The 24,295-nt window shown below is 45.6% G+C and overlaps 4 protein-coding genes and 1 long non-coding RNA gene across 14 annotated transcripts; 4 read left to right on the top strand and 1 right to left on the bottom strand.

Annotated features, from left to right (window-relative positions):
• Positions 1-196: 196 nt before the first annotated feature.
• Positions 197-21,644, bottom strand: LOC127612192 (uncharacterized). Of its 2 annotated transcripts, none has more exons than XR_007965647.1 (3): positions 21,506-21,644; positions 19,801-19,983; positions 197-2,530 (listed from the first exon to the last, which is right to left on the bottom strand). It is a non-coding gene; the product is annotated as an uncharacterized LOC127612192 (long non-coding RNA). The 2 variants fall into 2 exon arrangements; XR_007965645.1 differs by having other exon boundaries at positions 198-2,498.
• On the top strand, positions 471-8,249 carry LOC127612187 (MAGUK p55 subfamily member 4-like). Of its 2 annotated transcripts, XM_052083145.1 has the most exons (21): positions 471-549; positions 1,448-1,500; positions 1,814-1,935; positions 2,023-2,100; positions 2,275-2,358; positions 2,423-2,554; positions 2,641-2,722; positions 2,804-2,889; positions 3,008-3,079; positions 3,158-3,354; positions 4,865-4,941; positions 5,033-5,050; positions 5,138-5,167; positions 5,326-5,346; positions 5,722-5,760; positions 5,877-6,044; positions 6,211-6,291; positions 6,398-6,491; positions 6,552-6,660; positions 6,739-6,873; positions 7,227-8,249. In XM_052083145.1, the coding sequence occupies exons 2-21, from the start codon at positions 1,479-1,481 to the stop codon at positions 7,413-7,415; spliced, it is 1,836 nt and encodes a 611-aa protein (XP_051939105.1). In that variant the 5' UTR covers positions 471-549; positions 1,448-1,478; the 3' UTR covers positions 7,416-8,249. The 2 variants fall into 2 exon arrangements, with proteins under 2 accessions (XP_051939105.1, XP_051939106.1); XM_052083146.1 differs by lacking the exon at positions 471-549 and having other exon boundaries at positions 1,420-1,500.
• Positions 8,422-12,573, top strand: tmem237a (transmembrane protein 237a). The gene is made up of 11 exons (XM_052083156.1): positions 8,422-8,573; positions 9,410-9,483; positions 9,579-9,701; positions 9,895-10,000; positions 10,080-10,234; positions 10,479-10,602; positions 11,351-11,542; positions 11,613-11,686; positions 11,802-11,889; positions 11,965-12,086; positions 12,377-12,573. The coding sequence occupies exons 2-11, from the start codon at positions 9,420-9,422 to the stop codon at positions 12,442-12,444; spliced, it is 1,116 nt and encodes a 371-aa protein (XP_051939116.1). The 5' UTR covers positions 8,422-8,573; positions 9,410-9,419; the 3' UTR covers positions 12,445-12,573.
• Positions 12,941-20,460, top strand: LOC127612188 (abl interactor 2-like). 8 transcript variants are annotated; one of them, XM_052083147.1, is made up of 12 exons: positions 12,946-13,177; positions 14,416-14,583; positions 15,748-15,924; positions 16,044-16,061; positions 16,659-16,750; positions 17,973-18,104; positions 18,350-18,459; positions 18,967-19,194; positions 19,383-19,553; positions 19,683-19,760; positions 19,823-19,993; positions 20,129-20,460. In XM_052083147.1, the coding sequence occupies exons 1-12, from the start codon at positions 13,058-13,060 to the stop codon at positions 20,302-20,304; spliced, it is 1,641 nt and encodes a 546-aa protein (XP_051939107.1). In that variant the 5' UTR covers positions 12,946-13,057; the 3' UTR covers positions 20,305-20,460. The 8 variants fall into 8 exon arrangements, with proteins under 8 accessions (XP_051939112.1, XP_051939111.1, XP_051939114.1 ...); XM_052083151.1 differs by lacking the exon at positions 18,967-19,194 and having other exon boundaries at positions 12,942-13,177; XM_052083148.1 differs by lacking the exon at positions 16,044-16,061 and having other exon boundaries at positions 12,945-13,177.
• Positions 21,125-24,208, top strand: cnot11 (CCR4-NOT transcription complex, subunit 11). The gene is made up of 7 exons (XM_052083155.1): positions 21,125-21,779; positions 22,032-22,196; positions 22,346-22,498; positions 22,625-22,827; positions 23,411-23,613; positions 23,731-23,827; positions 23,916-24,208. The coding sequence occupies exons 1-7, from the start codon at positions 21,476-21,478 to the stop codon at positions 24,114-24,116; spliced, it is 1,326 nt and encodes a 441-aa protein (XP_051939115.1). The 5' UTR covers positions 21,125-21,475; the 3' UTR covers positions 24,117-24,208.
• The last annotated feature ends 87 nt before the right edge of the window (positions 24,209-24,295 follow it).

Raw genomic sequence — 24,295 nt, 5'->3', positions numbered from 1 at the left:
AATAAATAGCACTGCGATTTATCCATTTTGTGTTTATATTGCACTTAATTGAACGGTGTTTGTTGTTTTTTTCCTTCTTTCTTCTTTCTACCTACATTCTTGCTGCTGGAGGGTGTAAATTTCCCCAGTGTGGGGACAAATAAAGGATATCTTATCTTATAAAAATATAAATAATATAATAAATATATTATTTCGCATTTTTAAAACCAGGTATTTTTTTTTCAAATGGTTACTGTTGTATTTTTAACAGGTTTTTATTTGAAACAGTTTATAGGTTTTTTTGTACAAATATTTTTTATCACTATATTCTACATAGACTTAATCGAAGTAACCCTCGAGTTTGGACGCAATAAAAAAGCGTTTTTAAAAATATTACAACATTGCCCCCTAGTGGTTCATGCTTCTATTTACAAAGTGTGTGCGCATGTGGTTGCGGATGTGTGAGAGCGAGAGTTTAAAGGCTTAAAGATTAGCCGGCCTCTGTTTTAAGTAACCTTGGCATTCAAAACAGCAAACATCGGCGTGAGTGTCCAGCGAGAAGACCACAAGGTAAGTCGAAACTTGAGAACACATCCTTCACTGCTCCTTTTCCAGCTAAATGCTAACATAGCACGCAGAAGAATTGGTCTATTTTTTCTCATTTTTAAAATATTCTATTTTAAAAAATAACCGTTCATAATAATTTCATTGTGAGTGTAGAGTCACAAATGTTTTTCATCTGAAAAATGTATCGAATATGAAGGAAATTGCCTTAATTTTACGCAGGGACTGATCACATGGCATGCACTATCCTTTGAAATCAAATGTTTTTAATTGACGGTTGACGATTATCGTTATCGATCAATTTGACACACACACACACAAAAACCCTCAAGGGATTTTAACATTCTCATAATTATTACATAATCGTAAGAACAGTCAGAATTCTTCGTTTCAAAATAAGAATAAAATAAAATAAAACAGAATTAGGAGTTTGGCTCTCTCCAATGAAAGGCAATTTGACACGTATCTTGATACATAGGGTGCGATATGATTCAAGGACAGTCAATTTTAAAGTGGAAAATTTGATTCTGTTCATTCTGATTCTGTCAGCGGGCCGGTCGGGTCAGTCACATCCCGTATAGCGAAATGAAAAAAGTTCCAGTCACTACTTGAGTCACATTGAAAAAAAATTAAACTAACACGATATATTGTAGAGTGTATGAACTTTTTAAGTCAAATGAAGACTCGTGAGCTTTTACTCATCATAACTGAGCGAGTTCTTGGAATGAGGCTGAGATAAGAAAGCTAAAGTTGACATGGCTCCCCATTTAGAGCCCCGCTGAGGGAAGCTCAACTCTATTTGTGTCCGTGTAGCTCTATGGCGCCTTCTGGTGGAACAAAATCCTTCTACATTGAAAGTTCATCTCTATTCTACCGCGAAATGTTGGTGTGCTTTGTTTTCCAGAGCGTGCTAATGGTGAAAGAAGACAGCCGTCATGACGCACACGGAGGAGGATGGTAGGAAATTTCATTTCTCTTGGAAGCCGCCATGTTAGAGTCAATTTGGGTCCATTTGTCTGACCTCAATATTTGCTTGAAGCTGATCTCTAGCAAAGTCGAACCATATGTCATGCTGAAGATTGAATGACTTGGTCATGTGAGTAGACTCACCAAAAAGTTTCAAGAAGCCATGACTGAAGGAAGACACAGGAAGTCTGCCATTTTTCCCCTTTAAGTAGCCATTTTAAATCATTCCTAGTGTTTTTATCCAACTCATATAACCTACTAGTGTAGTGTGTGTGTGTGTGTGCGTGTGTGTTTCCATACGCAGGCGTCATTGAGTTGTTGTCCATGGTGGTGGACGATGTCAACGAGGCGGTCAGCAGAAACGTCATTGGCGCTCATCTCCTTCATGAACTCCTGAGCACTCAGTGGCTACATGCCCTGCTGCAGGTACGTTTCCAATCAGGAGGCGGGGCGTGCACTCGCGCGCGTGGGCCGTCATTTTATGACATCACTTCCTCTTTTCTCCATCTCCAGATTTACGAGTGCCTGTTGACGTTCAAAAGACTCTGGCCCCGCCCTTTCCTGTCTCACGCCTCAGCACTCTCACGCGAGGTTGTCGTCAACAATTACTTCAACAATAACAAGCAACTCAAAAATAAAATGATTTTTAAAAAACATGCTCATTAAAGTGTTTCCTTACCAACATGCATAGTCGTCACATTGCCGCACGCTGCAGAGAAAGAAGACTGATGCTAACTCTGCGTTCTGTGCCGTGTTGTTGTCGAGGTCCAGGGCGTCCTGCATACGGTCCAGACTCCTTCTGTGGAGGCCACAGAGCTTCAGATCCTCCTGAGCTCTCCGCACATGAAGGTCCTCCATCTGGTCCCCTGCTAGGTCCTTGAGGCCAGCCCTCACCATCTTCTCATGGTCTTAGGCCCTGTTGTCATGTCACGACGCCGTGGCTCAAGCCGACTTTGGACCCGTCCTGGCGCCACTACCTGACGGGTTGCCTGTAGATGAGGAGGTCGTGAGGATTGTTTGTCTGGCAAAAAATGAACAACCTCTGGTCAGAACACCACTGAAGAACCTTTGAGTGGAGACCAATATCACCATTTGTCCTAACTCGTGTGTGTGTGTGTGTGTGTGTATCAGGGGGCCACCATAAGGAAGGACAAGGAGACAGGAGAGATCTTTATCGCCAGGGTGATTCGTGGAGGACTTGCAGACCGCAGCGGTGTGTGCGTGTGTGTGTGTGACAATGGTTCAGATGTGCAGTAATGGATTCTGTGTGTGCATGTGTCTATTTCTATGTTAGGTCTCCTCCATCCTGGAGATCTTCTGGTGGAGGTGGACGGAAAGCCAGTGGTGGGGTTGGAACCAGAGCAGGTCATCCAGATTCTGGTCGGTCTGCCAGAAAGCATCATCGCCATGTTTGTCATGAGAAACATGCTCCCAAATTTTCTGTTGTCCCGTCTCCGATGATTTGTGTGACCTATCTCTCAATCATTTGTGTGCTTAGATGAGGTCTGAGGGCACCATCTTGTTCAAAGTAGTTCCAAACACTTCCCAGCTGAGCAGCATCAACAAACCAGTGAGGACCCCTCAACAGACTTCTTCAGGAATCATCATCCTAGAGATACATGCCGATTATGTTCTTCTCCTGTGTTAGGTCTACATGAGGGCCATGGTGGACTACTGCCCTCTGCAGGACCCGTCCATACCATGCCCGGATGTGGGAGTTTTCTTCAGTAAGGGGGAAGTGCTGGAGGTCTTGGACCAGACAGATGGACAGTGGTGGCAGGCCCGGAAGATCACCAGCTCCACCTCCTTTCCCGGATTGATTCCATCAGCTGCCACGTTGAAGAGGTGACCTGATGCCATAATTAACATGGACATTAACCACCTCATGAACATATTGACTGACCGAATGGGATGTTACAGGGCAACTAACAAACCAACTAACAAACCAACTAACTAACATATCGAATGACTGCCTAACTGATGAGCTAGCTAAGATATTCCATATCTCGTGACCTACTATCTACTAGACTTAACTAGCAAAAGATATGATTAACTAAACTGGACCAGTGGACTGGTGAACAGACTGCTTAACTGATGAGCTAGCTAAGATATTCCATATCTCGTGACCTACTATCTACTAGACTTAACTAGCAAAAGATATGATTAACTAAACTGGACTAGTGGACTGGTGAACAGACTGCCTAACTGATGAGCTAGCTAAGATATTCCATATCTCGTGACCTACTATCTACTAGACTTAACTAGCAAAAGATATGATTAACTAAACTGGACCAGTGGCCTGGTGAACAGACTGCCTAACTGATGAGCTAGCTAAGATATTCCATATCTCGTGACCTACTATCTACTAGACTTAACTAGCAAAAGATATGATGAACTAAACTGGACCAGTGGACTGGTGAACAGACTGTCTAACTGATGAGCTAGCTAAGATATTCCATATCTCGTGACCTACTATCTACTAGACTTAACTATTAAGATATGATTAACTAAACTGGACCAGTGGCCTGGTGAACAGACTGCCTAACTGATGAGCTAGCTAAGATATTCCATATCTCGTGACCTACTATCTACTAGACTTAACTAGCAAAAGATATGATGAACTAAACTGGACCAGTGGACTGGTGAACAGACTGTCTAACTGATGAGCTAGCTAAGATATTCCATATCTCGTGACCTACTATCTACTAGACTTAACTATTAAGATATGATTAACTAAACTGGACCAGTGGACTGGTGAACAGACTGCCTAACTGATGAGCTAGCTAAGATATTCCATATCTCGTGACCTACTATCTACTAGACTTAACTAGCAAAAGATATGATTAACTAAACTGGACCAGTTGACTGGTGAACAGACTGCCTAACTGATGAGCTAGCTAAGATATTCCATATCTCGTGACCTACTATCTACTAGACTTAGCTAGCAAAAGATATGATTAACTAAACTGGACCAGTGGACTGGTGAGCTAGCCAAGATATTCCATATGTAGCTACCTACTGGCTACTAGACTGGCCTACTGTATTTAATTAACTAGCAAACTATCTGATTAGCTAAACTGGACTGCTGGATGGACTGACCTACCTACCAAGTTAACTAATGAAATAACTGACGGCCCAACTACCTACATACCTTAATTAACTAGCTAACTTACTACCTACCTAGCTCCGCCTACCTACAAAGTAACCCAAATTGTGATGCGTGCCATGTCCATGCGCTGTAGCTGTTGCATGTGATTGTGATTGGATTGGATAAACTTTCTTGTCAACTGTACCGTATGTGTAACATACAGCACAGATCAATCTGACGTGCTGTTTGTGATGTTGGTGTCGTCAGTAAGCAGAAGGAGCAGAGGGATCATAACGAGTGTAAAGATGACAAGGACGAGGGTGGCGTCGGAGGCAGCAGCGCAGGTGAGGATCATCCCATTACATCACCGCTAGTCATGCACGGAGCTGTCGCCAAGACTTCAACACTACGTTTGTTCCCCTCATGCTGCCGAAGTCACCGTAACTGATAAAGGTGGGTGGCGGTGTCATCCGCATACAATTATATGGACTGTGACGTGATTTTTATTTTATTTTTTACACTGAATGTTTTCTGCTCCAGAGGAGGAGCCTCAAGAAAAATGCACTTCAGGTAATACAGTTATAACGTGTACATTATTCTGTATATGCTACTGGATATGCATGAATAGAAAATATGTTACATACTATTATTACATGACATTTTGCTGACTTTTATATCAAATAAATCAGATGGCTTTTCTTTTCCATTCTTTTTTTTTTGTCCACCAGATCAGGAAGAAACACATTTTGGTAGGTAAGTCTGACACTAAGTCAGTTAGATAATTAATCATCAGTTGCTAAGACGGTCAGTCAGGCAGTCAGTTCGTATTTCGCTGGGTAGTCAGCTAATCAGATAGCCAGGTGGCTAATCAGTGGGCTAGTTGGGTCTGTTAGTTACTTCATGAGGTAGTCAGTTGGTTGTTTGGTCAGTCAGTAAGTCAGTTAGTAAGTTTATCAATCAGCCAGGTCGCCAGTCGGATTTGGCTAACAACTTAGTTGTTAAGTCAATCATTCATGAATTCAGTTAATTGGTAAATGAGTTGCTTATATAGTTAGGAGGTCAGTCAGGTATGTGTTAGCTAGTTGCGATGATGTAAAGCAGTGTGGTGTTGTCATATTTTTCAGAGTCAGAACCGTCAGACTTTACTGATGGACTCTACCTCGGTGAGATTACTCATTATTAAATATGTGGATTTTTTTTTCAACATTGTACTTACTTTCAGCAGTATTTTTAGCTCTACTAAACAATGTCATAATTAAACGTCATTGTATATCCCCAGCGGGCTTCCGGCGTAGTTTCTGTCTGTTGAGGAGGTCGCTGTCCAAGAGGAGGCGTCGGTCCAGCACAAGCATCACCGCCTACTGCGCCAACGTGGCCACACCCTACGAGGAAGTGGTCCTCTACCGACGACCCCTAGGGGATCACCACCGGCTCATCATACTCGTGGGTGAGAAGACCGTCACACTGTTCGCGTCTGTTCAGCCCCCCTCAGTGAAATAGAAAGTGATCTTTTAGCCAGCTAACAAACACCCATGAATATTTGGTCCCACTTGTCAACACTTTTGCTGTCTTTTTTTTCTTGTCTTATTGTCCATTTGGTGCATGCTGCACAGGCGCGTCAGGTGTAGGCATCAACGAGCTAAGAAAGACCCTCATCAAACTCAACCCGGACACGTATGAAGGACCCATACCACGTATGGCACACTGCCTCCTTGAGGCTCGCTGTGATCACTGCGCACTAAGTGTACTGTGAAACCAGCGAGTGACTAAGCAGTGTTTTGTTGTAATTGGCTGTCGCAGACACCACCCGACCAATCAGAGCGTGGGAGCAGACAGGCAGAGAGTACCACTTTGTCAACAAAGAGCTCTTTGAATACATGGCGTGCAACCACAGGTAAGCTTTGGCTTTTACTTTCCTCACACACGATTGACTCCTAACGGTGTATTTGCACAGGTTTGTACAATACGGCGAGTTCAAGGGCCACAACTACGGGACCAGTATCGACGCCATCAATGAGGTCATCAAACGGGGACATGTGTGCATTATTGACATCGAACCACATGTAGGAATATGCAATACATATGGCACAGTATCAATAATACATTTAAGTGTTTTTTACAGAGTATATGTCATGTTGTAGAACATTCCTCCTTTGAGGACCAGGAAGTACAAACCGTATGTGATCTTCATCAAAGCTCCCAGCTTGGAGAAACTCGCACAAACTCGAGGGAACGCCAGAATGATTTGCAGTTACCTGCACAGCAGATACATCACTGTAAGACTGAGCAGTACACATGCGTACATACAATACAGGAACATACAGTACAGTACATAGCAAGCAACCTACATGCACATCTCACTAGTGACTGATCTACTTACATACCATCTATCTAGCTAACTTCCTGCCTACCACATATTAATCAACACACCCACCCGATTACCTGCTTACATACCTATCAAGTTTCCAACCTAGCTTGATACAGACCGACCAACTAACTCACCTGCCTAACTACCTAGCGACCGTATGACCTAGCTAACTACCGCTCCTAGCGACCTTTCTAGGACCTACCTACTATATGGAGTACATACCTATTTAGCTAGCTAACCACAGCTGTGTATGTGCTACAGAAACTGGACCTTGTGGACCTGTCAGAGTCGTCTCGGCAGATGGAGGACAAGTACAAACATTTGTTTGACGAGGAGCTAGTCAACGAGCAGCTAAGCGACACCTGTGCTAAGCTACACGCCGCGGTCCAGCGAGCGCAGGAAGACGCAAACTGGATACCCGTCAGTTGGACCCAGCGCTGGAGTAGCTGAATGCTAAATATGAACTAGCCTCACAGGAAGCAATAGCAAGTATATACGCCAAGTGCTAATTTCCAGTACACTGTTAGCATTGATGCGCAGCGAGCACCACCTGCAGGCTGTGTGCACATGCAGGTATGCTAACAAAGTATGAAGCTCCATCCATCCATCCATTTTCCACCTCTTATCCGGGGTCGGGTCACGGGGGCAGCAGCTTTAGGAGGGAAGCCCAGACTTCCCTCTCCCCAGCCACTTCTTCGAGCTCTTCCTGGCGGATCCCGAGGCGTTCCCATGCCAGCTGGGTGACATAGTCTCTCTGATCAAAGCCATCATTTTGTTGTCTTCTTCTAGAAACTGACTGACTTACCCTCCGTATTTAGCTAACTAGCTACAGACACTGCAGTCTGTTTACCTACCTAGTTTGCTACCAACCTAACAACTGACCAAACTACTTTTCCCACCTAAATATATTCTTTTTCTACTTATACAACTATCTAGCTTACTACTGACCAACCCAACTATCTAGCAACCAACCTGTTGCCATTCCTGTTTAACTAGCTAACACCTACCAATGTATTCAACCCACTTTGCTACACCATCTAGTTACTAAACAATTTAGCTCTCTAGCGACTGGCCTACCTGTACATATCTAAAATCAACGCCTTACTCTCCCTCTCTGCTAATGTATCATTTGGAGCTAATTAGCACTAACAGGATTTACGACTGTAGCCTTTTTGTCAGCAAATGTTATGAGCCAAAGTATTGGATTTCCGTGAAAAATACTTTTACCTGTACTAATGTTGCTCTTCTGTGACCCAATATACAGTAATAGAAGACTTGACAAAAGATGTTTGCATTTGTGTTTGGCACGTTTTGTCATCCGCATTTTTGTGCACAAATATTGTACTTCCAAAGGTGAGTAGTTTTTTTACTTATATTTTATGTTATTTGCTTCTTTAATCAATCATCCAATATGACATGTAGAGTTACCAAAGTCTTTTGATGGTGACAGTTTAACCCAGGGACGGATCATTTAAGATTAGTGTCGATGGCTGCTTTGCTAATGACATCGTCACAAAGCTCCCCCAGAGGCTCAGCACACCTCCACCTGTCACTCTCGTCTGCATCCATGTCGCCATCGTGAAAACGAGCTGAGCACAGCGCGGACAGGTGAGTGACGTTAGCTTTAGCACGTGAAGCAAACGGTGATTTTAGATCATATTTGTGTTGACATTATAGAAGTACTGGCAGCAACACATGTGGTAATACTAGTGTCTGTTGTACAACACAGCATACCAGTACCAACAGGTGTAGCATAGAAGTAGTACATGTAGCATACTCATACTAATGTGTCACATAGTGGTACTTACCAGAAGTAGTTTACGTAGCAATACATGTAGCATACTAGTAGCTGTACCAGGAGGAATACTGGTCGTCGTATTAGAAGCAGTAGTGTGTGAATCCATTTAGTAACAGTGGTAATGAGTACAGCTTATTAGTGTTAATACGTGTAAGATCGTACTTACTGTAGCAGTAGTTGTGTTTGTAACATCACATGTCGCACAATATTAGCCATGATCATATGTGTAGCATCATTTTAGTTGTACCGAAATAATACAAGTGACATAACATCCAGTAGTATTTACATGCAGCATAGTAGTTGAACCAGTCGAGATATGTCCATCACAGAGCAAAGCACAAGTAGCTTAACTGTAGTACAAAATACTATGTGTAGCATAGTAGTTGTTGTACCTGGATTAATTGATAAAGCATAGTAGCAGCACAGTTAATGGTTAAAAAAACGACCTGCTCAAGATGCTAGCTTAGCTAAGTGCTAACACCTTTATCCCAGCATGTTGTTGTTAGCATGCTAGCATAGCAAAACGAGGTCTGTGAGCATTTTTCATGTTTAATCAATCGTGACCTGCAACAGCTGCTCGAGAAGGCTAATCCAATGACAGCTAACGTTTAACGCTAATTGACTGACCTCAATCACTGATTGGCAGGCCGGTCGCCATGCCAACAGTCAAGGGCAGGAAGAGGAAGTCCAAAAAGGAAGTCAATGATGACGATGGCGAAGGTGAGTGCGCTAGTTCTACTTTGCTACATGTACTGTATTACATCCTCTACATTTGTGACATCACAAAGTCATGATCGGCTTGTTTGTCTCTCGAGTGGTTTGCGTGGAAGTGGAGAAAGAAGGATTGACAAATCAGAATAGAGAAGTGGCAACGCCGGACTTCCTCGATGCGGCGGCACCACAGAAGAAGAAGAAAAAGAAGAGGGCGCCGACAATTGGTTAGCCTTTTAGCTTTTAGGTGATACACTTTGTGACATTTTGAGGGCAACGATGGAATTTTTGTGCCCAAATTTAAATGTTGTCATCTGTTAGCACCGATGGAACTCTCATCGGCTTTTGTCACCAAAAAAAAAAAAAGCCTTTTCGTTGTCTTCTTGTTATGGCACATTGAGTATTTCATCATGGTTTCAGATCAGCCGGCGGAGTATGTCGACACGCCAAACGGGGACACGGGCAAAGCCGAGGTGGGCGAGGAGGAACCTGCCGTCGCTATGACCAGACGGACCAAAAGGAAGAGGTCAGCCTTCAGATTCCTTCATTTATTGAGGTATTTATATCCCACATCCTGGTTGTTGGATCGTCATCGTCTTGAGCAGGAAGACCAAATCCACGGAGCATCACGGCAATGATATCGGAGCCGAAGATGACGACATTGTGGCGAGCGCCCCCTCGCCCATCCCCCAGCATTCCTTGTTCTCCGCCCCCCAAGGAAGCAGTCAACCCGTCGGCAGAGTCTTTGTCGAGAGAAATCGTAAGTTACTTTGCGCAAGGAACCGGAATCGTGCATCGAGTACGATATTATCAAGAGCTATTTTTTTTATTTAAAAAAAAAAACAAAAAAACAGGAAATAATTTGTTCAGATTCTTTGGGGATTTAGGTCATGGCTCCCATGTTTTCTGGGTTTGGTCACGTAGTGTTTGTAATGCGAGCCCGAGACATCCTTTTTCAAATGAGTACATTAGTTCTTGAAAAGTCTGCGTGTGTGTTTGGGTAGGGCGTTTCCAGGCAGAACGAGTGGAGCAGTTGCGACACATCGACCAGGTGGACGACTACTTGGAGCCCAGACAGATGACATGGACCACCAGAGACATAGCAATCAAGATCCACAGCAGCTTCAGGTATGCGCGTGGTATAATTGAGTCGTATCATCGTTCCATATTACCGAGTCGTGTCAGTGAGTTGTGTTATTGAGTTTTGTCAATGAGTCGTATCACGGAGTCATACCATTGAGTCGTATCTTTGTGTCATATCTTTGAGTCATGTAATTGATTATGTCATCGAATCTTATCCTCAAGTTGCGTCATTTCATCAGGGTCTTGAAATATGTCATGAAGTTGTGTCATCGATTCTTATCATTGCGTCGTCTCGCTGCCGTGTCGTTTTGCCGTATCGTTGACTGTTATCGGTCTTTGGTATCATTGTGGATGGGCGGCCCGGTAGTCCAGTGGTTAGCACGTCGGCTTCACAGTGCAGAGGTACCGGGTTCGATTCCAGCTCCGGCCTCCCTGTGTGGAGTTTGCATGTTCTCCCCGGGCCTGCGTGGGTTTTCTCCGGGTGCTCCGGTTTCCTCCCACATTCCAAAAACATGCATGGTAAGCTGATTGGATGCTCTAAATTGTCCCTAGGTGTGAATGTGAGCGTGGATGGTTGTTCGTCTCTGTGTGCCCTGTGATTGGCTGGCAACCGATTCAGGGTGTCCCCCGCCTACTGCCCGAAGACGGCTGGGATAGGCTCCAGCACCCCCCGCGACCCTAGTGAGGATTAAGCGGTTCAGAAAATGGATGGATGGATGGTATCATTGTGTGGTCTCGTTGCTTCGGGCGTGTCGGATCCTGGCGCGATTTCTATCACTGTGTGCCATTGTAGGGTCCTGGGCCTGTTCTGCCATGGCTTCCTGTCAGGCTACGCCGTGTGGAACGTGAGCGTGGTGTACGTGCTAGCAGGTGAGCGCATGTCGGCGCTGGCCAACCTTCTGCAGCAGTATCACTCGCTGGCCTACAGCGCGCAGTCGCTGCTCTACCTGCTGCTCGCCATCAGCACCGTGTCCGCCTTCGACCGGTACGTTCGCCACTTCCCCTTTGCCGTCAAGTCCGCGGTTACTTGATTTTGGATTTCCCACGGCGTGCAGCGTCAACCTGGCCAAGGCCTCCATGGCTCTGAGGGGCTTCATCACGTTGGATCCCGCCGCTCTCGCCTCGTTCTGTGAGCCCAACACAGCAACGGCGCAATTCAAGCGCTCAAAAACCGTTCAGGCGAAATTAGAGCTCCGGAGCATGAGAAAAGATCCATCGACTCATCACCTCTGCTGTATTTTTAGTGTACTTCACCGCGCTGATCCTGTCCCTTAGTCAACAGATGACCAGCGATCGCATCCACCTATATCCCACCGCCAACGAGACTCTGTGGTGAGAAATTTTAAAAAATAGCCCGGTGGCACATCTTACAAATGATCCGATAGAATAAGAATAATATTCCTCCAGGCCTCCTGGTTCTGAGGAGCAGATCTTGCGACCGTGGATCGTGGTCAACCTAGTGGTGGCGCTGCTGGTGGGCCTGGCCTGGGCCATCATCTCCACACGGCCAGATATTGACTACACGGAAGGTACCGTCCAGTGGGCATTTTGTTGTCGTATTGTTTTCAAAATTTAAAATCAGCCCCTCATACAAGTTTAATGAATTTGAATTCATGATAGGGCGCGCGAAAAACTCTCAAGGGACCAGAGCACGAAATTGAACAGGAAGTTGTAAGCTTTGGTTTTGATTTAGCCCTTTTGGGACGAATTCCAAGGCTTGTACTTTTGACAAACTTTGACCACATCAACTAAAAAAAATTAGGGCTGTTAATATTATCATTATTTTATGTATGATTTCATGTGTTGTTCTTCTTTACAGAGTTCTTGATGTCCATGGAAGTCGAGAGCTATCCCCGAGCCGATGACAACATGGACATCCAAGCCTGAAACCTTGTTTAAAATCCCTAATTCAAAGTATTTATTTTCAAAATATTTCTTGTACAGTATGTGTTTCACATCTTTTTTGTCCTTTGTGGTTTTGTGACTTGAAGAAATAAACAAAGTATTGTGTTGTGCCATGCTTTTGTATCTTCAAAGAATGAGGTGGTGCTGCTGCCCGCCAGATCCAATACATAACGGGTATTAGGAATAGGAATTTTGTGCGCTATCGTATTACAAATATAAATATCACATTTGCAAAGATGTTGAGATGCTCAAAATGTAGAAAAATCTACGAACCTCCAAACATTGAATGAATTCTCTCTCAAGTGGGAGTTGTAAAGTGATGCGTTTATGACCTTCGTGTAAAACTGGGATACTATCAATTTACTATTACTAACTCGCACAAAAACATAAAGGAAACACAATATAATCCATCTCCAAATGTTTACACAGTAAACGGTTGCCATTATTTTAACAAATCAACCATTTCTTCATCTAAAATTCCGTCCGTCCCCGTTTTCAAAAGCGTGATCGCGTGAGAGAGACGATTTATCCCACGCTACGTGAAAGCATCAGCACGCGGGGCTTGTGCTGTGGTTGCAATTCAGGCAAACATGTAATGATGGCGGAGCTTCAAATGCTTCTCGAGGAGGAGATCCCCGTGGGGAGAAGGGCTCTCCTTGACAGTTTTCCCAACCTGGATAGGGTGGCCGAGTACTGCGAGACCAACTATATCCAGGTAGGCGCTTTACGGGGAAGTGGAGCCTTGTGTAGCGACGTATATTATGCGAGTGGGCGTACCACCGGCAAGGACCGAGTTTACAATGGACCCCCGTTTATCGCGCCCGCGACGGCTGAAAATGAGTGATACAGAGATTTCAAATTTCATTTGCCTGAAAATCGAAATAATGTACATGTATTCAAACACTCATATGTGTAGAGCGTTACTTAAACTTTGAGTACCCTGACAAAAGTTTGTGGAGTATAGGTTGTTGCTCTGATTTTTTTTTTTGCCTCACTTTACAAGCAATAATTTGACTTACCAATCGTGATGGTCAGTCTAGTAACATCCATCCATCCATTTTCCGAACCGCTTGATCCTCACTAGGGTCGCGGGGGGTGCTGGAGCCTGTCCCAGTCGTCTTCGGGCAGTAGGCAGGGGACACCCTGAACCGGTTGTCAGCCAATCGCAGGGCAGTCTAGTAACATAGAAACAAATTATTATTTTGAAAATAAAAGCACTTTTTTTACATGTATACAAACACAACCCTCATCCTACATTTGATTTCTGCTGCTCATCTCCTGCATATTTGCATATTCACAGATTTTCTTCCTCAATAGTTTTAAAAATATTGTTTAGTAGCGTTCCAGTAATACTGGCCTTGAATTATAATACAATAATTAGAATACAGGCGTGTGTGTGTGTGTGTGTGTGTGTGTCAGTGCGTTTCTTGTCAACCTCTGGCATGAATGAGTTTGCGCTGACCTACATTGCATTTGTTCTGCTTATATATACACAGACACACACGCACACACATGTCATCTGCATGTAGGCACCAAGCTTACACAAAATAAACTGATACACAGATGGTATGTTAGCATGTCTCAAGAAGGGCCGCGGAATGAAGGACGTACTGTAGCTCCTTGCGCTACATTCCCTTGCATTAGCCCACAGTTAAAGCATGTGTGAAAATCAGTAAAAATAGACTTGCTGTGTCAGTGTTTCAGGGTAGCTGCTAGCTCGCTAACTATCATAGCTGGCGTCGGCATAGCTAGACCTCCAAAACAGCGCGTTTGTTCAACCATTAATATTGAATTCTCAAAGAGAGAACGACCTTTCTAACACTTTAAATTAGTCACTAATCGAGCAAAATGATTTGTGTGATTATTTTTTTTTAATTTACCCATTTGTGACATAGCTTGCTCGCTGCCAAATGTTTAGCGCTTGTGATCAAAACAGTCCGACGTCCTCCCCAGGCCTCGGATAAGCACGGAGCCCTGGAGGAGACCAAGAGCTACACGACGCAGTCCGTAGCCAGCGTGGCCTACCTCATCAACACTCTGGCCAACAACATGCTGCAGATGCTCGACATCCAGACGTCACAGTTGCGGCGCATGGAGAGCTCCGTCAACCACATCGCACAGGTTGGCCATCGTGAGCAGACAACGCTGCAATGTCTTTGTTAATATTCCAACATGGCTAATGAGAGCGTGTCTAGGGTGGGCCAAAAGGACTTCAGGCATTCAGTAGACTTAAAATCAGGCAATTGAGGATGAGATTACGGAAAGTAGGGCGGCCCGGTAGTCCAGTGGTTAGCACGTGGGCTTCACAGTGCAGAGGTACCGGGTTCGATTCCAGCTCCGGCCTCCCTGTGTGGAGTTTGCATGTTCTCCCCGGGTCTGCGTGGGTTTTCTCCGGGTGCTCCGGTTTCCTCCCACATTCCAAAAACATACGTGGCAGGCTGATTGAACACTCTAAATTGTCCCTAGGTGTCAGCGTGAGTGTGAATGGTTGTTCGTTTCTGTGTGCCCTGCGATTGGCTGGCAACCGATTCAGGGTGTCCCCTGCCTACTGCCCGGAGACAGCTGGGATGGGCTCCAGCACCCCCCGCGACCCTAGTGAGGATCAAGCGGCTCGGAAGATGAATGAATGAATGAATTACGGAAAGTAGGGGCGAAAGACGGACGCTAGTAAAGGAAGGGAGGAAGAAAGGCAAAAAGGATGCTAGGACACAAGGATGGTTTTGTTTAGTTTTGTTTTTCCCTCCCCACAACGGAATTTAGTGTTATTTAAAAAATGACTCTTTTCACTTGTTCTGCATTCATGTAAATGAATGCCGACTGTTAAGATAAGCTCATCTTTTGTGCGAGTCGGCGTCACCGCCGGGCGCGCAGCACTCGCCTACGCAACAGCTGCCACCCTCTAAACGCACGCACGCACGCGCGCACGCGCTCGCAGCACCGCTTCAGACAAACCCGAAAGAAAACCGACGGCATCTCGTTTTTTTGTTTTTAGCTAATGAAGGCTGAAACGGAGCATTATGCCACATTTCCAAAGGACACTTAAGATAAGATAAGATAAGATATCCTTTATTCGTCCCACACTGGGGAAATTTACAGCCTCCAGCAGCAAGAATGTATATTATTTATTGTACTTGTGTGCGCCTGTGCTCTTTCAAACGCAACTTTTAGACGCATCGACACATGTGTCGTTCTTAATTGTTCCACTGACCAAAAGGCTCGATACTTCCTTGACCACAAAATGAAACTTGTACGTTTGATGGATGTTGTTGGTGCGGCATTGCGCAGACGGTGGGCATCCACAAGGAGAAGGTGGCGAGACGGGAGATCGGCGTGCTGACCGCCAATAAGAACGCCAGCCGCGCCCACAAGATCGTGGCGCCGCCCAATCCCGAGAGGCCGCTGCGCTACGTCCGCAAGCCGGTGGATTTCGGCGCGCTGGATGACGTCGGGCACGGCGTCAAGGTGCGAGCGGCGTTGTTCCTTTATGCTCCGCCCCCCACCGTCGCTGACCACTTCCTCCTTTTCTCTTGATTTATTTCAATTTTTTTGTTTTGTTTTCTGCCTTTCGTGGATGTGTGAAGTGGTTGCTGAGGTTGAAGGTAAGTCAAAAAGCGGCGGCGATGGGAAAGAAGGTTTCAAGCCTGGCGTAGGGTTTCAAAGGAGGATTTCAAAACCGGTAATGGTTTCAAATTAGGGTTTTCAACCAAGGGTAAGGTCTTCAAACGGATGTCAGGATTTCAAATTTGGGTTTTAAGCCTCGGGTAGGGTTTCAAAGGGATTCGTGGAAAGGTTGCCATTTGAAATTAGGGCTTCAAGCCAGAGTTAGGGTTACGAGTTGGCGTTTCAAAACAGGGTTCGGTTTTCCAAAATGGTTTCAGGTTTCAGTCCTATTGGTTAGCCTTTTACAAGGAACTGTTTTAAGCCAGTGTTAGGGTTTTAGACAATGATTCAAATTAGGGTTTCAAGAGTGAGTTAGGGTTGAAAATTAGCCTTTCAAGCCAAGGTAGTGGTTTACAGCATAGGTGAGGCATTCCAATTAGAATGACAAAGTCTCTGTTAAGATTTTAAATCCGGGGCGAAGCTTCCAAACAAGGGTTGGGTTTTCACTTTACGCTTTCTCTCTCGGCTTCACGAGCATTGCACATTCTGCCTTCCCGTTATCGCGTCACAAAATTTGACGTGTGACGTTTCAATAGGTGAACGGGTCGGAGAACATGAAGGGGCCCGGGTCCAGCTCCCCCACCCAGAAAGCCCCCAGCCCCCCCAGGGCGAGACGCAGCATCTTTGGGTAGGTGACGCCATCTTAGAATCATCGGTCACCATCTTGAATCTGCTTCAAATGTGTTCGTTCCACTTTCTTGTGTGCGCTAACAATGCAACATGACAACGCAACCGGGGACTTGGACATATTGGTTATTTTTCAATCGGGCGGAGGGAAATTTGACTTGGGAGGACTTTGATCATATTATTACTTCAGATGTGCTTTTTTTTTTTTTAAGTGAAAAGCGAGCCTGGCATACTGCGATTTCACACACCGAAGGTTGCCTTCCAGGGTTTCGCTTTGAAACAAGGGTCAATGTTTCAAATGTAAATATAAATAATGTTCCCAAAGGTATTTCATGGAGGCTTTAAGAGTGATTAGGGTTTCAAACAAATATTAGGGTTTCAAGCTCGAGTTAAGGTTCTAAATTCTGCTTTTCATGCCAATGCTAATGAAGCAAATTAAACACATACTGTATGTGTGCACCCTGAAGCCAGATGATGACACGTTTGACTCGGCACACAGGCGGTGATGTTTCTCACACACACACACACACACACACACACACACACACACATGCACACACACACACACATTTGGAGGAATGACATCATGCGTTATGAAAGCTTGTTTTTCCTTCCCTCCCTCATCCGGCATGTAGGTCACCCATGTGAAGTTCCTCTTGCTCAAGCAACCATGTTTTATTTTTAAATTCGAATGAAATGCAAGGTGTCATTTTTTTCCCGCCCACTTCAAGTCACATTCTTGTTTTGGATTTCACTTCCAGGGAGAAAGACGATCAGGATCAGAGCAGAATGTCTAATTGGTCTTTTGTCAAAGAAAATGGAGTTAAAAAAAAAAAAAAGAACTTGCATGTACAATGTTTATGGTATTTAGTGCTGCCATAGTGCACCAAAAAGCTTTAACTAAAGATTAGAAGTGTAAAGGAAAATCTATGTCCAGAAATGCAATGTTATTTTTCCTTAAAAGGCTCTAAATTCCTTAAAATGATGATCATGATGCTAATTTCCAACGCAAATCCATTTTTTTTAATGAAAATGTAATTTTGCTCACAATAAGGCTATTCTAACCACAAAAAAATGCTTTTCTTTCACACGGTCAGAGTATAGCAGGTTCAAAATGCACAAAAATGAAATAGGACGTAAATAAGATTAATCGGTCACTAGAATTTTATTCTGCGACAAATTGCCTTTTGTTGTCCAAACCTAACCGGCATGTGCACGTCCAGGAAGAGCTCCCCCTACAGGACCCTGGAGCCCGTGCGGCCTCCGGTGGTCCCCAACCACTACGCTTGCAGCCCCACTACCAGGAACCCCAACGACAACATGGCTGCTCACAGCCCTCGCCCGCGCACGTACAGGTCAGCCTGGACGACACGGCAGCCGCCGCCACCTGGGACTCCCTCATCTGCTTCTCTAGCCAATTGCGGCAACGCTTGGCCCCGCCCCCTAACCCGAGCCGTCAACCAATCTGCTTCACGCGTTCTTCCGCCACTTGTTGCTAACATTTTTCTTTGTCTCTGTCAGTGCCGCCGCCTTCCGCTTCTATCTCATATTTTGGAAATATTTTATCTCTATTATAAAGTCTGTTTTGTTTGTTTTAAAGCGGCAGTAGCGGAGGGAGTCACCCCAGCGGCAGCAGTCGGAGTAGCAGCAGAGAGAAGAGCGGCAGCGGGATCCCAGTGGCGACGCCATCGCCGCCCGCCGTCTTTCCAGGTAGCATGCAAAGTATTGAAGAGCCCCGCCCTCAGTCAGACGCAGTAATATTAGTCTTTCTTCACAGAGAATAAAGTATGTCATGTCAGTATGATATTCATTTTAAATCGTTTTTAGAACACGTTTGTTGTTTGTTTGTTTTTTAAGTTTGAATTTCTTGCAAAAATACTTCATTCGAGTCGAGTTTTAAATTCTACCACTGCAGTCGCCTTTAGATGCCACAAGGTGGCATGAAGGTGCTACTTTTCTATTTTGGCATGGAGTGATGCCGTCTTTTTACATGCCTGCCAGAGTTTTCAGAAAGAGCAAAAAAATAAAATAAAATGAAATGGGGTCAACAGTAGACCCCCCCCCAAAAAAGTCCATGAATTGTAAATTCATGAGCAGCAACTCATAACAGCCAAAACTCATTTCACCTGCGCTGCTGTGATTAAAAGTGCACAAAAACAATGAAGCGAAAACAGTCAGTGCTATGCTCACTAAATCTTCCCAATGTTCTCCACGAAGTCTCCCCGAGCGTCGGACCCGCTAGCTCGTCTTCGAGCGCCCCCAACTCTTCACCGACCTCCTCTTCCTCCTTCTCGTCCTCCTCTTCCTCCTCCGCCACCCTCACCCTGCCACCGTCCTCGCCGCATGTCCCCCCGCCCCCTCCGTCTAAGTCCAACGAGATCCCCGGCACCGCCTGCATCCTCCCTTCACCACCTCCCTCCCCCAACTCCTCTTCACCCAAAGAAGGTGAGTTTCCACTTCCTGTCTGGTTCCTCTCAGCTCGATTGTGTGACGATGCAGGCGTTGTTATTATTCTTCTTCACATGTTTAGCATGCGTGTCCATTCCACATTATTCCATATCAGCTCCATCTTTCTAAATCATGACACACTTGATCAATCGCAAAGTGATTCAAGGAGCGTTTTGGCGCGTCAGGTGGATTGGTGCCTCAGTTCTTCAGCATGAACCGCCCCCAGCCTCGCCAGCAGACGCCGCAGGTGGGCGGCTCCCTGCCCTACCGCCGTCCTCCCTCTGTCACCGGACAGCCGTTCGGGACGCAGAGCGACCAGGTCAACGGCGGGCCCTACTTCAACGGCCAAAGCCCGGGTACGTGCGGGGAAAATAATGTTGCGGTTCGACATGTGCATGACTAAAGCGCTACATACGCACAAAAAATAAATAAAAAAAAATTGTTGACAAACATTGCATATAATTTTATTTTTTATTTTTTTATAGCCTCTCCGCCACCCTCCCTCCTCCAGTTCACTCCTCAACTCCCCCTCATGGGCTTTGTGGCTCGCCTTCAGGAATCCAGTGAGTACACATCACACGTCATTCTCGTCGGCAAACCAACCTGTCCGTGGTCTGACCTTCAGTCTCAGACGGGGCAACATCCCTCCAACCGGCTTCGGAAGAGACGGCATCCGCTCGGGCCCCCCAGGATGACGACGTCCAGGGGGCCGAGGGGGACTCTGCGGTGGTCGAATACCATGACCCGTATGTGGAGGAAGATCCCCCCTGGGCTCCCAGGAACTACCTGGAGAAAGGTTATTATGGGTTAGCTTAGCATGTATGTTTGGAATGTGAACAACACACAAATACAATACGTTTAGATCATTATCTTTTGATCAAATATACGAATGAACTTAAAGAGTAAATTATGTTTTGTCACCCTCGTCTAGTGGTGGCCGTCTACGACTACACGGCCGACAAGGAGGACGAGCTGTCTTTCCAGGAGGGCGCCATCATCTACGTACTAAAGAAGAATGAAGACGGCTGGTTCGAAGGCGTTATGAATGCCACCACTGGACTCTTCCCCGGGAACTACGTGGAGTCCATCATGCACTACACCGACTGAGGTTTTTTTTTTCCTACCCACAAGCCCTTGCACTTACAGTGACGCTGCCTCTGAGCCTTGTGTTGTTGATGTTGTGAAGTGGACCCCGGTGGGCATTTTATCTACTCTTGAAGTTTACAGTGTCTTTGCGTGCAGGTGGATTATGTTTATATTTATATACAATACAATACAATACAATACATGCTGATTTATATAGCGCTTTCACAACAGCGGCAGCTGTAACAAAGCGCTTAACAAAACAGTTACACATACATACAGTATTAAAAGCCATATTTTATATTTTGTTCTCTGCTTTACTCTCGGCCCTTTAAAATGATCATTTAGTGTGTGTGTGTGTGTGTGTGGTTATTTGCCTTTAAAAGTCAATACTACGCTAACACCAGGTCTGTTTAAAGTTTAAGATGTGTAAAATAATACATTGCGCTATTTTGTTGACTTGTTTTATGTATATTTTAATACAAATTGTGCTTTTATATCTAAAATATGCTTTACAAATTTTAATCTACAAACAATTTAGCTGTCTTCACTATCCAGCTGTTTATCTCATGTAAGCTTCTTTGTCTTTGATTTAAGGTTCATATTCGCTGTAATAAATCTGAATTGCGAAATCAGTCAGCGATTGAAGCTTTCTTTTGGCAGCACACCTCAACTACATTTCCCAAAATGCACCTCGGGAAACTGCAACGCGTTCGATTAAGCCCCGCCCACCGTCATATTTGAACTCCACTTCCCATAAAGCACCTGTCAAGACAGTGGCCAATGACCACGTGAAGGCTAAACTCACATGACGCACCTCTCAAAATGGCCACTCGTGATTCGCCAACTACACCTTCCATGATGCACCTCTCAGGAAACGGTCAAATCCCAATTTAAAAGTACATCCTTGCCGGGTTTTTCCGCGTTCTATCTTTCAAACTAAGGCGCCCGCTAGCCGGGAATAATTCATGTGAATGGGTCATTAAATTTCTTGGGTGGCTACTGGGTCCTCCGGAGCGTAAAAGTGACAACGGGGACTCTTTGATTTTTCGCCATGGCTTCCATGTTTTCTGTCGGTTAGCCGCGCTAAGCTAACTCGTTGCTAGCCAGTTACAGCTCGACTCGTAGACTTTCGGGACTATGCCAAACGTTCGCTCAAATCTCTTTTAGCGAGTCCCCGAAGACGGAGAGCACCATGACGCTGGCGCCGAAGGAGCTGTCTAACCTGCTGGGCATCATCTCGGAGGAGGCTTGTACCAACACGTTCGAGACGCTGTCCACGCACTTCCATCACTTCTTCGGCAAGGCGGAGCACTTCCGCGCGGGCTCTGTGCTCGTCATGCTGCTGCAGCAGCCGGACCTGCTGCCCAGCTCGCCGCAGCGGCTCACCGCGCTCTACCTGCTCTGGGAGATGTACCGCACCGAGCCGCTGGCCGCCAACCCCTTCGCCGCCGTGTTCGCGCACCTGCTCAACCCGGAGCCCGAGAAGCTGCTCTCAGGTGCGTGCGTGCGTGAAGCAAAGTGCACAATGCAGAAACGTGAATGTAAAGTTTTGAAATAAACGTATTAATAAATTAAAGACATTTAAGTTTACCGTTAAACGTTGTGACTTACACTTTTCTGCTGTCAATGAAAACTGTCTTGATTTCTTTCACCTGGATTGAATGTACTGTAATTGGCTTTCTATACCTAATGAAATGGCTAGTGGGGGCCTACTTTTGAAGGCGAGCGTGGCGTTTGTGTGCATCCAGGCTTCCTGGCACCCATCACGCAGCCCGAGAAGTTCTTCTTGTCGCAGCTGATGTTGGCGCCGCCCCGAGATTTGTTCAAGAAGACGCCGAGACAGGTGTCGTGCATGGACGTCAGCGGCATGCCGCAGTCCATCGACATCAGCGGCCTGCAGCTTGCACTGGCGGGTATAGAAAGTGTACACACTCCTGTCAAATACCATTTTTTATGATAGACCGAAATAAATCCTTTCAAAAGTCTCTCCACTATTAATGTGACCTCTAAACTGTGTACAACTCAATGTATGTGTTTTTTTTTTTTTTTTTTTTTGGCGCAGAGCGTCAGTCTGAGTTGCCCACGCAGAGCAAGGCCAGCTTCCCCAGCGTCCTCAACGACCCCGACCCGGACTCGTCCAACTCGGGTTTCGACAGCTCTGTGGCCAATCAGATCATCGAGTCTCTGGTCACCGGGCCTCGCCCGCCCCTGGAGAGTAAGTCAACTTGCATGGACAGCCATTGCACACACCGACTAACACTGCTTCCTTCCATCATTGACGGAAATTTTCGTGTCTACTTTATGTATTTGTGCCTTCATCTTAGTTTGTTTCCTTTGGCAGGTCACTTCCGACCCGAGCTGATCCGTCCTCCTCCGCCACTGCACGCGTGCGAGGACGAGCTGGCGTGGCTCAACCCCACTGAGCCGGACCATCGCGTGCACTGGGACCGCTCCATGTGCGTCAAGAACAGCACCGGCCTGGAGATCAAGCGCGTCATGGCCAAGGCCTTCAAGAGCCCGCTGTCTGCACAACAGCAGTCACAGGTAAAAAGAAAAAAATAAAGTAACAGAATACTGACAATAATGACAATACCAGTTAAAATAAAAGATCAACATCTCGACGGCTAGCAAGACGCCACCCTGAGCGCGAAATCAAACATCGACGCCATATTGGGTTTGGTGCTTTGCTGCTGTATCATAAACATTAAGTGTAAACATTCACAAAATCATCAGGGTTGAAAGCTGAATACGCAGGTTTTAGTTTACAAATATACGAATGAAAGGCATGTACAGTGTTTTCGAACAATGTCTGCTACATTCAATATGACGGCTGCAACAACATATCGTAGCAACAAACCAACACGTGAAACAAAACATTTTCTTTTGTTTATGGTCCTGATCAGTGATGCTCCAAGTGTGCTGCTTCGACTCCCTCTCGTGGTACACGAAAGACATTACATTAAGTACACTACTGAAATTGTTCCATTTATTGGATTTAGTCTGTTTACAAAATTATTAGCTACGTACAGTTTTTAATCGTCCCTTATGTGATGTTGATGTTCAAACGGCACCCCGATAAATGATGATGATGGAGTGAACCCCCCCCCCCCCATGTACCCTTTGTTAGTTGCTGGCGGAGCTGGAAAAAGACCCCAAGCTGGTGTACCACATCGGGCTGACCCCCGCCAAGCTTCCGGACCTGGTGGAGAACAACCCACTGGTGGCCATCGAGATGCTGCTCAAGCTGATGCAGAGTAGTCAGATTACAGAGTACTTCTCCGTGCTGGTCAACATGGACATGTCACTGCACTCCATGGAGGTTGTCAACAGGTCAGCACGAGAGACGCCACCATCTTACAATTTTATTATTTTTTTTAAATCTCCTTTCCCAGTTTGAGACGATTTTGTAAATCATCTTGCTTTGCTGTTGCCACGCGTGTGCGTCAGGTTGACCACGGCTGTGGACTTGCCTCCAGAGTTCATCCACCTTTACATCTCCAACTGCATCTCCACCTGTGAGCAGATCAAAGACAAGTACATGCAGGTAGGACGCACATTTTGGACACTCTTCCCTTTTGTCAAAATAGCCGTGACTGACTTTGGCCGCCGTCGTCGTCGTCATTCTCGCCCAGAACCGGTTGGTGCGCCTGGTGTGCGTGTTCCTTCAGTCTCTGATCCGTAACAAGATCATCAACGTTCAGGACCTGTTCATCGAGGTGCAGGCCTTTTGCATAGAGTTCAGCCGTATACGCGAAGCGGCTGGACTCTTTCGCCTCCTCAAGAGTCTGGACACCGGGGACGGCGGACCCCCCGACGCCAAGACCACCAAATAACGACGGCGTTCACTACAGAATACTGTAAATAGTTTTACTCCTTTCAGTGCAAAATTATTCAAATAAAACCTTTTTGGGCGCGAACTCTGAAATTGCGTGTTAATCCCTGTGTCTTAAGTATTAGCTTGTGTGTGTGTGTGTTCTTGTACTCACGACATTGTGAGGACCGGCATGAGTTT

Source organism: Hippocampus zosterae, chromosome 12 (genome assembly GCF_025434085.1).
Source record: "Hippocampus zosterae strain Florida chromosome 12, ASM2543408v3, whole genome shotgun sequence".
In the NCBI taxonomy this organism is placed as follows: domain Eukaryota; kingdom Metazoa; phylum Chordata; class Actinopteri; order Syngnathiformes; family Syngnathidae; genus Hippocampus; species Hippocampus zosterae.
Note: the sequence above shows the minus strand (reverse complement) of the source record. Positions and strands in the feature narration are given on the sequence as shown.